The sequence below is a fragment of the Lutjanus erythropterus genome, chromosome 23 (assembly GCF_056507025.1).
Source record: "Lutjanus erythropterus isolate fLutEry1 chromosome 23, fLutEry1.hap2, whole genome shotgun sequence".
In the NCBI taxonomy this organism is placed as follows: Eukaryota; Metazoa; Chordata; class Actinopteri; order Lutjaniformes; family Lutjanidae; genus Lutjanus; species Lutjanus erythropterus.
In genome coordinates, this window is record NC_139339.1 from 4,447,702 (window position 1) to 4,460,401 (window position 12,700).

General features: G+C 39.4%; 3 protein-coding genes across 3 annotated transcripts; all 3 read right to left on the reverse strand.

Annotated features, from left to right (window-relative positions):
• Nucleotides 1-1,831: 1,831 nt before the first annotated feature.
• LOC146305453 (uncharacterized) lies at nucleotides 1,832-2,758 on the reverse strand. The gene has a single exon (XM_084713111.1). The coding sequence runs from the start codon at nucleotides 2,756-2,758 to the stop codon at nucleotides 1,832-1,834; it is 927 nt and encodes a 308-aa protein (XP_084569237.1).
• Nucleotides 2,759-5,756: 2,998 nt separating this feature from the next.
• Nucleotides 5,757-6,632, reverse strand: LOC146305454 (uncharacterized). The gene has a single exon (XM_084713112.1). It carries the CDS (start codon nucleotides 6,630-6,632, stop codon nucleotides 5,757-5,759), a length of 876 nt encoding a protein of 291 aa, XP_084569238.1.
• A 3,781-nt stretch (nucleotides 6,633-10,413) lies between these two features.
• On the reverse strand, nucleotides 10,414-11,340 carry LOC146305455 (uncharacterized). Its single transcript, XM_084713113.1, has one exon. It carries the CDS (start codon nucleotides 11,338-11,340, stop codon nucleotides 10,414-10,416), a length of 927 nt encoding a protein of 308 aa, XP_084569239.1.
• Between the last annotated feature and the right edge of the window lie 1,360 nt (nucleotides 11,341-12,700).

The window sequence follows — 12,700 nt, forward strand, 5'->3', positions numbered from 1 at the left end:
GGAGGAGAGGAAGGGGGAGGAGACAAAAACAGAAAATTAGAAATAAGTCCTGGCTTTAGGTGAAAACAAAGTGGAAAAAACTAGTGACACTATCTTAAAGCTGCTACATTGTATTTCGCATGTCAAATAATTAAAAAAAACAGTTTACTCTCTGAAAGAGCAAACAACGGTAGAAGAAGAGATCTGTGGCTTCAGGCCGTCAAAATAAAAGCCCCGGACTTTGATATTGCTCTACCAGCTGCTTGATCAGTGTGGTGCTGATGTGATCAGTTGCTCTCAAACAACATTTTGTTGCGGGTTTATGGAAATGTCAAAATTATCCTACATCTGCCCATTTTTGGAATTATTGATTGAACATCATATAGTTGTGAAAATTATGGTACAAATATGATAATTTGTAGATCTGGTAACTCTGATGATGATGATAATGATGATTGTTGATTGGCAGCAGCATAACAAAATTGCTTGCCTGACTGATTTGGGCTAAAAAGCAATATGGTAGTTTTATGCTATTAAACTGGCAAAGACTTAAGAATTTGTATTTACTGCCAATCAAATTAGAGGGACTGCTTTCACCCAAAAATTGTCAGAGGGCAGGACACAAGTACCCTGATGAGCTGCTCTTATACAATAAATGAGGAGAGAGGATAAACTGGTCTGGTTAAGAGCATACAAAATGCATGTGACCCAAAAAACAAAATTTAGTTAACAAAGTGCCATTAAATATTGATTGATTCAGTCTTTAATATATGAAAGGCTTTTTACTGCTGTAAAATTATGTAGAAACAAGTGCATATTGACTCACAGACACAATAATAGTAGTTTAAAAAACAGATGCTCACCTTTTCTTCTGCAAAGTCTGTCCACTGTGTCTTCAAACTGGACTGCGGAGCTTTATTATTTCCTCCCTATATATACTAATGCTTGTATATAAGGGTGTGTTTGTTTGTTTTTTCTTCTGTTTTTTTCTGTTTGCGTGTGTAAAGGATGGCCTGCAGACAGTCTCTGATACTTTATACTGTAAGTCTCAGTAGGCAAATGTCCTGTCTGGGTTTTTGTTCCACAGAATGCAGGGTCAGACCCAGAATGTAGCAGCAGCTCGTTTGCATTTTGTTCATTGGAAACAACAGTGATCAGTATCATTTTAAATGAGGATGTATACTTTGAAACCAGATTGTATGTCATGCAGACATAGAAATGTTCTTGTAACATGAACACCACATAGAGACACGGAAGATCTGTAAAGCCAGTCGTCATTTTTTTTTAATGAAAGCACACTATTAATTTATAATGTTTACAAATATTATCAGCATATATATGCAGTATAGAAATACAAAGTGAGATGACCACCATGTACCTGAAAGCAACACATAGAACACACTGTTTCTGATCATTTATTCTACAAACAAAATCATTTGGCATCAGAATAATTTGTGCTATAACCACTGAAAATGATACATATTCCCTATGTGTGTCATAAAATGACGAGTAAACTTTCCATTAAAGGACCAATGTGTAAGATTTAGTGACATCTAGTGGTGAGATTACAGATTGCAACAGAATTAATGCTGCACTCCTCACCCTCCCCTTCCAAGTGTGTAGGAGAAACTACAGTGGCTGCAAAAAACAATGTGAACGGCCCTCTCTAGAACCAATGTTTGGTTTGTCCATGCTGGGCCGATGTATAAACTTAGTGGTTCCACATGGCAGCCTCCACTGAAGCACATGACAAAAGTTAGTCTTCAAGACTAAACAAGGCCATATAATTAACTTACAGAAACATTTGGTACATGCATTTATGTGCAGACAAACTGTTTAAAACTTAAACTCTTTATGGTGCTGCAGTGTTGTTCCTACAACATGCCAATTTTCCTGCCCTTTGTAGAAACAGCAGAGGCAACACCAGACTACTGGGCAGACAGACCCAGAATGCATTGGTGATCACCAAACAAACATCTCCACCCCTCGTCTCGACGAATTTGTATATGACCAAGAAAGCCATAAACCCAACGAACCTCAACAGCAGCGTTCCGATGATGGCCATGATGGTGTAAAATGCCCTCTGCTTTGATTGGTCGACCCTCTCCCTCTCCCTGTCCCTGCCCCCTTCTCCCGGTGATCGACAAGTGAGAGCGTGGAGGACTGAGAAGCTGCAAAGCGCGCTGACAAACAAAGAAAATGCGTGGGAGACAAAAAGTGGGACTAGAGGAATATCAGGTAGGTACACATGTGCTACACCCACCCATCCAGCACACGCCAACCAAACAAACCCAATGCTGATATTTCTGATCCTGGCCCCGCCCCCATTCTTCAGGCCCATGTAGGTGATGGGGTGAACAACAGCCAGGTAGTGCTCCACACAGGTCAGGAGGTGAAAGAGAGTCTGTCCAGGTAAGATTAAAGAGAAAATATAAAACCCAACCATTGTCATTTGCATATTTTTCGTGTAGTTGCTAATGCAATAGATGCCAGATCCAAACAGGCCAAAAATCTCTATGGCAACCATGTGGTAGGTGAAGAAGTCGGCATGGCTGGTCGCTGTTTTCATAGAAGTGGATCGCCTCCGTCTTTGAAATCCCACGTAGAGGACGAGGATGTAAAGAGGAAGGAGGAGGAGGATGTTGGTGGTGGCAAAGGCAGATAAGATGTAGGACGCAGTTGTGGAGTTGAAGCAAATAAAGTAATTAGAGGAGGTTGATGAGAGGACGGAAAATGGATGGGAGGCATTGGTGGTGGAGGAGGACGAGTTGATAGACATGTTTGATCACTGAAGGTCTCTGAAGAAAGAAGAAGAATTAGAGAAAATTAAAAGAGACAGTGATCTTTTTGTTTGTTTGTAGGTTTCTGGTGACGGTCACCTTTGTTGTTTAGACTCGGACTCTGTTTTGTTTCTGCCTTGGTACAATTAATTTGGGCAGATTTCAAAACAGCATTTGTACTCGGCCTCAGGACTAGAACACCTGCACGTGTTCTTGGTCTGGTCACAAATGAATTCTTTCACAAATCACATTCACAAATGTTTGTTTCAAAAACCTGAACCAACCTCAATGTTACTCAGTTATAAGGTTCAGTCTGGAAACTTTAGCTAAATGACTCCAGTATCCAGCCTCTGTTTATTAAGCCAAAAGGACCATAAACACCCACAAAACTATGTCAATTAGTTATGAAAAGACACCTCAATGAGATTATTTTCACATCAACAAGGTGTTACACGTCACAGAGACGTTAAATACATGTCAGAGGGGTGTCGTAAGTCAAACAAGCATTAATTGTGTCTCACTGAGGTGTTATTTGCATCCCAACAAGGTGTTAATTGTTAATTGTTATGTTTAGCTGTAACTATTTGTGTCAACCAGGCACGACCAGACATTACTTGCATCTCAACAAAGCCAAGTGTTATTAACACGTAGTTGAAATGAATCAATGCTGTAACGCCTTGTTGAGGTGCAATTAACGCTCAGTTGAGATGCAATAATCCCAGGTTGAGATGCATTTAACACCTGGTTGGGATGCAAATAAGGCCTTGCGGAGATGCAAATTAAGCCTCGCTGAGACTCAATTAATGTCAGCTTGAGATGCAAGAAATGTCTGATTGGGATGCTATTAACGCCTGATTTAGAGGTAAATAACATCTGGTCGAGAGGCAAGTAGGGCTTGATTAAGATGCAAATAACTAATGCAATTAACATGTCAATGAAAGGAATTAACATCTCATTGAGACACAAGTAACACTTTCATGAGATACAATTTAAGCGATGTTTAGGTGCAAATAATGCCTGAGAAGCAATCAATGCCTCAGGCCTGGTTGGCATAAGACACCTTGTCAACGTGCATTTAAAGCCTGTGTAACACCTTGTTGAGATGAAAATAACATCTCATTTACATGTCTTGTCACACCTCATTGACATGTTTTTGTAGCGTGCCTTTTGGATGGTGCATGTCTGAGGCGTTCATGGTCCATTTGGCCCTTACATGCACTTTGCATTCTGGGATGTGGCTGAACGAAATCAACAGTTGTTAGCAGCCATCTAGAGAATTTATCGAGGCCTGACCTGGGCTACCAACAAAGTGCATTACCTTCTTGATACATGACACATGTAAACAATGAGCAGAGTGAAGATTTCAGTGAGTTTTGTGAAAATAAACCAAAATCAAGGAGAAAGTGTTGCAAGTTTAAAAACTCATTCAGTTATTCAGACCAGAGCAAAAGAACTGCAGATTTGGAAATGCTCTTAAAGACAGTCCTGCCAAGAAAAATCACAGCATTATTTGCTTCAGCAAAGGGTCAAAGGCAAAAAAGAGAATATTTTTAAAGTTCAAAATAAAAAAACATGTCCATACTGTATTCCTCCATATGAGAGGTCTTAATTAGCAAACAAACACCATCAATTAATCATAAATTATCAACCATTTTAAATTCTAGAACAGAGGCATAGTTCAGTTATTAAATTTATTTACCTGCATTCAAAGACGCCGACACTGACAATAGTGATTGTTTCAGTCTTTTCTTCCACTCGTTTCCACACAGCGGGGCCGGTGCACACAGGTGTCCGTCAGAAGGCAGATTAGTGAGTGTCGGGTGGACGTGTAAATGCACATGACGTGGGCATTTGCATGTCACAAAACCAGTCAAAATCACTTGTTCTTTTGTATCCTCACGCTGTAGGAAAATCTGCTGTCCAAGCTTTCCATCCAGTGGGTTTAAAGTGCAGGGAAAAGACAGAGAGACTGAAGTAACATTATAGTTTAGAAGCATTGGATGCTGGTTGACACAGGTAGTTTTATCGGGGTTGTCACATCTGTAACCACAGGTCTGACTGTTTAAGAGCACAATGAGGAAACATCAAGACAAAAAGGACGCAGCAGCTGCAGTTGCACAGGTAAGAATCTATGAGCAAACTCAAAGACTTTTTTTTTTTTTTTCAAAGACACTTATTAATAAGTGCCTGATGTGGCTGACCTAAGAGTACTGGCACCGGATGGCACCGGTGATGCAGGCGGCGTGACTATCTAACACCCACCCAGTGGTCATTTTCCCCTATTTTCTTGTAAGACAGCAAATTAACTTGTCCCTGTCTGTGCACCCACCAACTTTCTACAAATAAATACATAAACACAAACATAAATTCCATATTTCAATCCAAATCACGTTCACATCAGCTTCTTCATCTATTTAGTATAACAGTCACACTTGTTCTACTGGTTTTATAGTTTAGTTTTTTTCATGTATTTATTGTCTATTTACTATTTTTCTACTTTTTAACTGACAGTATTTACCTTAATCCTTATTTATATTTTAGTGCTATTTCTTTTTTTATGCACTAACATACATATGGCAATAAATCTGTTCCGGAGTCTGATTTTCTGAATTGTTTTCTACTTTAAAAAGTTTAACGACAGTGCTCTTTTAATTTTTTCATCTTGTTGCAACCTCTTCTTCTATAACATATTTAAGGGCACTCAGTTGAAGTATTATTGCCACCAACTGTTTATCTCAATATACCAACTCCTAATATGCACATAACTGTAGTGGATGGAGGCGCATATATCTTGCATGTTTGTTTTGTTGCAAAGTTTCTTGAAATTCAGCTCAATTTTGCATCACATCCGGACTGAAATTTGTCTGTAGTCTAGTTTCAGATCACTCAATTGCAGTAAAACAACCATATTGTTTAGTGCTGGGTACTTTCTGTATTCTTTTTCATATTTTTTGCAGAGCACATTCTTGGTCAACCTTAAGATTTCCTTTTGCAGACTCAAGGTTTTTTCCTACAACATGTTAGTTTCCCTGCTCTGTGCAGAAACAGCAGTGGCAGCACCAGACTGCTGGGCAGAGAGAACCAGAAACTCAAATTAATTACTACACACCGATCCCTGAGGTTTATGTGTGTTGAGACCAAAATCGCAGTGCAAACCACACTCATCCCAAACCTCAACAACAGAGTTCCCATTATAGCCATGATGGTGTTGAACGCCCTCTGCTTTGATTGGTCAACCCTCTCTCTGTCCCCGTCCCCTGGCCCTGGATGCTTCAAAGCTTTGAGTAAAGCGAGGCTGCAGAAAGACACGACAACTAAGCACAAAGCCTGCTGCACAGCGTACACAAGGAAGGTAACATTTTTTGTGGTTATAGCGGTAGTAATACTCCCAAAACCCAGCAGCCAAACACTCCAAATGATGATGTTTCTGATTCTGATCATGGTGACTTTCTTCAGGTCCATGTAGGTGATTGGGTGAACAACAGCCAGGTAGCGCTCCACACAGGTGAGGGTGTGAAAGGACGTCTGTCCACACGAGGTGACAAAGAAAAAATAGCTTGCCACCTTCTTCATCCTCAGGACATCAGCGTAGACACCGATGCAATAGGAGACTGATGACAAGACAGTGACCATCTCCATGACGACCATGTGGTATGTGATGAGGTCGGAGGAACTCACAGCAGAGCGCCGCCGCCGCCACTGCTGGTGTCCCAGATGGAGGACGATGATGGAGAGAGGCAGGATGAGGAGGATGTAGGTGGCGCTGAAGGCAGTGAAGATAAAATTGCCGACACTTGAATCAAAGCAGGCGGCATTGAAGGTGAGAGAAGTAAGAAGTGACACATTTGAGATGAAAGAGGAGTTGACTGACATGTTGGAGACCTGTAGAAGAGAGAGAGAGGGAAAATGTGAAAGTGTCCATTTAGGTGAAGAGAAAATACCAAAATGAAATGGTTAGCCAAGGTTGCATAATCCCTTAAATGTGTTTTATTGGGAATATAACCATTGAAAGTCAGCCATGGATGGAGGCTGTAGACCCTACAACTGTAACTGACCTCGCTCGGCTGTTTGCAGTAAACTGATTAGTCTCTCTGTCCATGCTGACTGCTGATTGGAGGAGAATGTATTTTAAATGTCCTTCCCAAACAGTATTTTAGTATAATTTCAACATTCAGCAACTGCAAGCAAACTAAGTGCATCTCTGGCCACAAGGTGGTGCCAAATGACCTGCGAGTGTTCCTGCTCAGGAGGTCAAGGGTCGGGGAGCAGAGGCAGAGCATTTCTGAGTCTTTTTTGGATCTGGGCATGAATGTTTGGACCTCCACAGAGAGGGACTCGCATGCACTGACATCCAGCTGTGCAGTCAGCTATCAAAACAAAGAACAGGGAAACTCAGATTACAACACACGCAGAGGGAGTGTGACTTCATCCTCTGCTCAGAACAACATTACTACACTTTATTTTCCATAGTGAATAGTTGTTTACTGACATCTAGTGAGGCTCAGTGGTGTATATTTGCTTATTTAAGTAAATTTCAGAAAGGTTTGGGGATCAAATCCAGCTCATCACACTGTTGAATTTTATCGACTAAAAATTGATCCACCGCAAGTTTCTTTCTCTGACAATATGCAAGAGTCTGAAGGCATTATTAACTTAAATTTAATAGTTAATATAGAGTCTAATACCTCTGAAATCTTAATATCAACAGTATTGAATCATGAATTTTTGTTATCCATGTAAGGTGGATTTTTACAGTAACAGCATGACATAATCTTGACAGTGATGTTCACAAACTTTAATAGAAATTAAACAGTTGATTGGGTTAATTTGTCAAGAAACAGAAAAATAATTCACAACTAGTTTGATGACTGACTCATCGCTTTAGTTATTTTCAAAAACAGTGAAAATATGATGAACTTTCTCTGTTCCCAGCTTCTTAAATCAGAGGATTTTGCTACTTTTTTTTTCTGTTTAACAACTTTGTAAACTAAATCTTTGAGTTTGGGATTTTTTAGAACTTTTTTTGACACATTAATTGAGAAAGCAATTGGCAGATTAGTCAAAAATGTAAATAATTGTCAGCTGCAGCCTTAAGCATTAATAACCAAAACATGTTATATCATTTTTAAAGGACACCCACCTTGTCAGTAGTGTTTATTTGTGATCTTCCTCCTGCTGTGTTCCTGAGTCAGTGACGGCTCAAATCTGTTGTCTGATCCAAATGTCCAGTCTATTAACAGGTGTCTGTGTCTGTGTGTGTGTGTGTGTCTGTGTGATAAAAGGTGATTTAATGAGGCGTTCACAGTTTCACTGCACCGGCCGTTCGCACGTAGAATTAATCTCTGGGACGAGCAGGTGGAAGCAGGACTGTGGGGATTTTTGCATGTTGCAAAACAAACCCCGACTTCATGATGCTTTTTTATATGGTTAATTAATTTCTGCTCATTTTATCATCACGTTCCTGTTTCCAGGGACACCAGAGCACAAACTGTGGTGCCATTATTCAGCTAAAGATATATATATATTTTTTTATTTAGTATCAGATGACACTGGTGTCAGTGTCCTAGTGTACAGTACACCAAATCAAATGGAAGTCATTTTATTTGTCCATTAAGGTGAACATCTGACAGGATTCAAATGACTTTTATGTAAGCAATGACCGACGTGTATTCAAATCAAATACAGTGACTTAACCCAGAGCACCTGTCTGTATTATTTAATTCAAATAAGAGCATGGAAATAAAAGACAGCCTGGAAAAGATCATGTGTGGTTTTTGTTTTCTTGTTTTGAGTTTTGTGTTGGTGGGTTGATAGTTAATGAGTTTAGATCACAAATCCACAGAAGCCACTGAATCAGAAGAATCACCCGATTTGTTTCACATTTATTTGCCAACAAATTCTTTGTTTGTTCTTTTCTAACTGGGGATAAAAACTGCCAACCATTACCTCTTGTACTTGCAGAACTTAAAATAACCACTAGATGTCGGCGTTTACCTCAAAATTTATCTCAGTAAATCTCATTTCCTGACCTGAAGTCAGATTAAAAATCTGTCTTTTTTGAGTTGCATTGTGAGAAATGAAGGATCCAGCATTTCTGTAGCTTGAGTCATGCTATTCTTAAAATTTTGATATCTTGACGGCTGCTGCACCAGTTTTTCATCATTATCCTTTTGATCTGTCTCCTGCGTGTCCCCCAACTTTTTGGAGGTGCAGTCGTGATTGCTGACGTGGGAATTAAAGGGTTTTACCCTCCAGTTGTCTGAGCTTTAGACTGTTCACCGTCCTTGTGGACAATCTAATCATGTCATGTGTGTTTTTGCAACTTTTATTGGTGCGTTTTGGGGCATTTTCTTGCTCTGTTTTGCCTTCAGCATGAAATTACTTTGACTGATTGATTTCCTTTTATTTCAATTTTCAACATTGATATTTATTGATATTACGACTATATATATATATATATATATATATATATATATATATATATATATATATATATATATATATATATATATATATATATATATATAATGTGTATATCATGACAAACTGGGTAAAGGCAAATGATAGAACAACTACAAATGTCTGGCAAGTTCAGAAAGTTTCATCACTTTACTGTAATACAGCACCTAAAACCAGGAAAGACAACTCTTATGTCACAGTATTCAAAATCTATTCTCATATCACAATATCAATATATCGACATCAACATCTAGTCCATAAACACCTTGAATCCAGAAAAATACACAAGAATACAATTTGAGATCCAAGAATTACAACACTGACCATATAAAGATTAGTTAGTATTTTTATTTTTATTTGAATCACATTTGGAGCTATAATGGTTCCACTTCACACCAAACATTCTGCTTTACAACATACTTCAAAAGCATTTGCAGTACATACAACATGTGTGACATGTACAATTGATAGAAGTCTTAAAATGGTTAAATGAATTAAGCATCACTTAAGTTTGCTTGTCACTTTCTTATCACAACAGAAAGGAGTTTGGTGGATATTTATAGTCTTTTACCTAAAGTCAAAACTTCAACATGACTTGAAACCACCAAAAAAACAAAACAAAATAGATAATAAAATAATTTTGAGAATTAAATTAAAATAATTACATTAATATCATAAACATTTGACAGCCTCTTAGCTTCCTTTAAGTGACAGTTGTTTTCTTTCTGTCGCTGTTTTGATATTGTAGAGGAATTTGAGGGACAAAGACAAGAAGAAGAAGATGAAAATCTCACTCCTCACTTCCTCATCCTAAATCACAACAAATCTAATCTAGAAAGTTTAAATATATATATAATGTAATGTAATAATGTATAGAATAATGCAACTGAATGACATCCCTTCTGACTGACCTGACTCTGCCAGTCACATTCTTAAATCTACCACATATCCCAATGTATTTTTCTATTCCATTAAATAATAAAAATTCCATCTGAAACAACATGTTACTGGCTGAGATAAACAGAAATATTAGAATCTAATGTGCATGAAATAATGGAATTATATGTTACTTTTTTTGGCTTTATCTTTATTATCTATCAACCATCAGCCGTCCTGCTCTCTAATTGATTGATAATGTCACCTACATTTCACAGATCACAATGCAGGCTTTCGCTGTCTCTGATTTGATTCTAATCTAATCTGGTCTCTGTCCAGATTCTTTGTTGTTCTTACAGCACTGTAGTTTTCCTGCTCTCTGCAGAAAGAGCAGAGGTAACACCAGACTGCTGGGCAGAGCGAGCCAGGCTGAAGACAACCACAGGCCGCACTTTCCGCTCTCCCCCACTGAGTTATACAGAGCAGCCTCAAGCAAATGTCCCCCGTACCTGAACAGCAGCACTCCCAGTATGACCATGATGGTGTAGAACGCCCTCAGCTTTGATCGGTCAACCTGTCTGTTCCCGCCCCCTTCCCCTGGCCCTGGACGAATCAGAACACAGAGAACAGACAGGCTGCAGAAAGCGACAACAATTAAATTGAAGGTCATGGTAAAATATGATATGATGACAGCTGCGTTTTGGTCTATCATAAACGTGAAACCTGCCAATGTAAAGCACAGCAGCCAAACACAGCCAATGGTGATGTTTCTGATTCTGATCCCCTTTGCTTTCCTCAGGCTCAGGTAGGTGACGGGGTGAACAACAGCCAGGTAGCGCTCCACACAGGTCAGGATGTGAAAAAACATCTGTCCTGATAAGTTGATGGTGAAAACGTGAAAACCAACTGTAGTCATTTCTTTGACATCAGTGTGGGCACTGCAACACAAGACAATGGACCCTACAATGTTCATCAGCTCTATGACGACCATGTGGTAGGTGAAGAGGTCGGAGTGACTTATTGTCGTGCTGGAGCACCGTTGACGCCATCGTTGGAGACCCACGTGGAGGACGAGGATGCAGAGAGGGAGGATGACGAGGATGCTGGTGATGGTGAAGGCAGTGATGCTGAAAATGCCGACTTTGGTGATGAGGCAGTTGTGCATGAAATGATAGAGGCTGACAGAGATCAAGAGGGGAGTGGGAGGAAGAGAAGAATTAAAGGAGGAAGAGGAGTTGACAGACATATCTATGGGCAAGAGGCAGAGACAGAGTGAAACGGAGGGAAAGATGGAGAGAGAAAAACAAAATTAACAAGTGTAAACATTTTAATAATGTAAATCTTTCCTGAAAATTGCTGTACACTTTAAAGTTTAATTGATAGAGGGCAAAAACACTTTTGTTGCAATGCAACTTTAAAGGAACAGTTGACGCTAAAGCCAAAAATACATATTTTCCCCCTGGGTTGTAGTGCTATTTATCCGTCAAGATCTTTTTTTCTGCAGCAGAATCTACCAGAACTACTTTCTTTCTACTAGAAAGAAAATAGTTCCTACATGAAACTGCTCAAATCAAGGTCTGTGGATAATCTTGAGTAATAGAGTCATGATTTGCAGAAAGAGACACTGGTTTTGAATTTTCCAAATATATATTTTTGGTGCTTTGAGCACCACAAGTATATCTACGGATGATATCCCAAATTCTGCAACTCACACCAAAACAATCTAGATCAGTGTTCCCCAACCCTGGTCCTCAGGGCCCACTGTCCTGCATGTTTTAGATGTTTCCCTGCTCCAACACACCTGATTCAAATGATCAGGTTGTTGTCAGGCTTCTGCAGAGGCTTGATGACGAGCTGATCATGAGAATCAGGTGTAAGCATGTAAACATGAATAAATAATACACATTATATGATGTTTTTAAAGGACACCCACCTTGTCAGTAGTTTTAATTCTGATCTTCCTCCTGCTGTGTTCCTGAGTCTGTGACGGCTCGAAACTGATGTCTGATCCAAGTGCACAGTCTATTAACACATGAGAGTGTGTGTGTGTGTGTGTGTGTGTGTGTGTGTGTGTGTGTGTGTGTGTGTGTGTGTGTGTGTGTGGTGGAAGGTGATTTAATGAGCCGTTCAGTTTCACTGCACCGGCCGTGTGCATGTGGACTTAATCCCTGGGACAAGCAGGTGGATGCAGGACTGTGGTGATTTTTGCATGATGCACGCATTCGATACTTTCTACGGTTGATTTCTTTCTGCAAATTTTATCATCATGTTCTCCTTTTCCAGGGAGACCGGAGCACAAACTGTGCAGCATGTATTAAGATCTGATTAGGTTTGACAACTGAAAGATAAACAAGCTCATTCATTAATTTAGACCAGTAGCACATGTAAGATCTTACATGAACTATGACAAATTTATTTAGTATTACCAATGCAAACATAAGTCATTTGATCTGCACATTAAGATGAACTAAAATTACTTAATAAGCAATGACTGTATCCAAATCAAATACAGCTGTCTGCATTATTTCATGCCAGTATGAACATGCAGATAAAAGCTGACTGGTCTTGACTGAAGTTACAGCCTGTCTTAAGGGCTTTTCATGCTG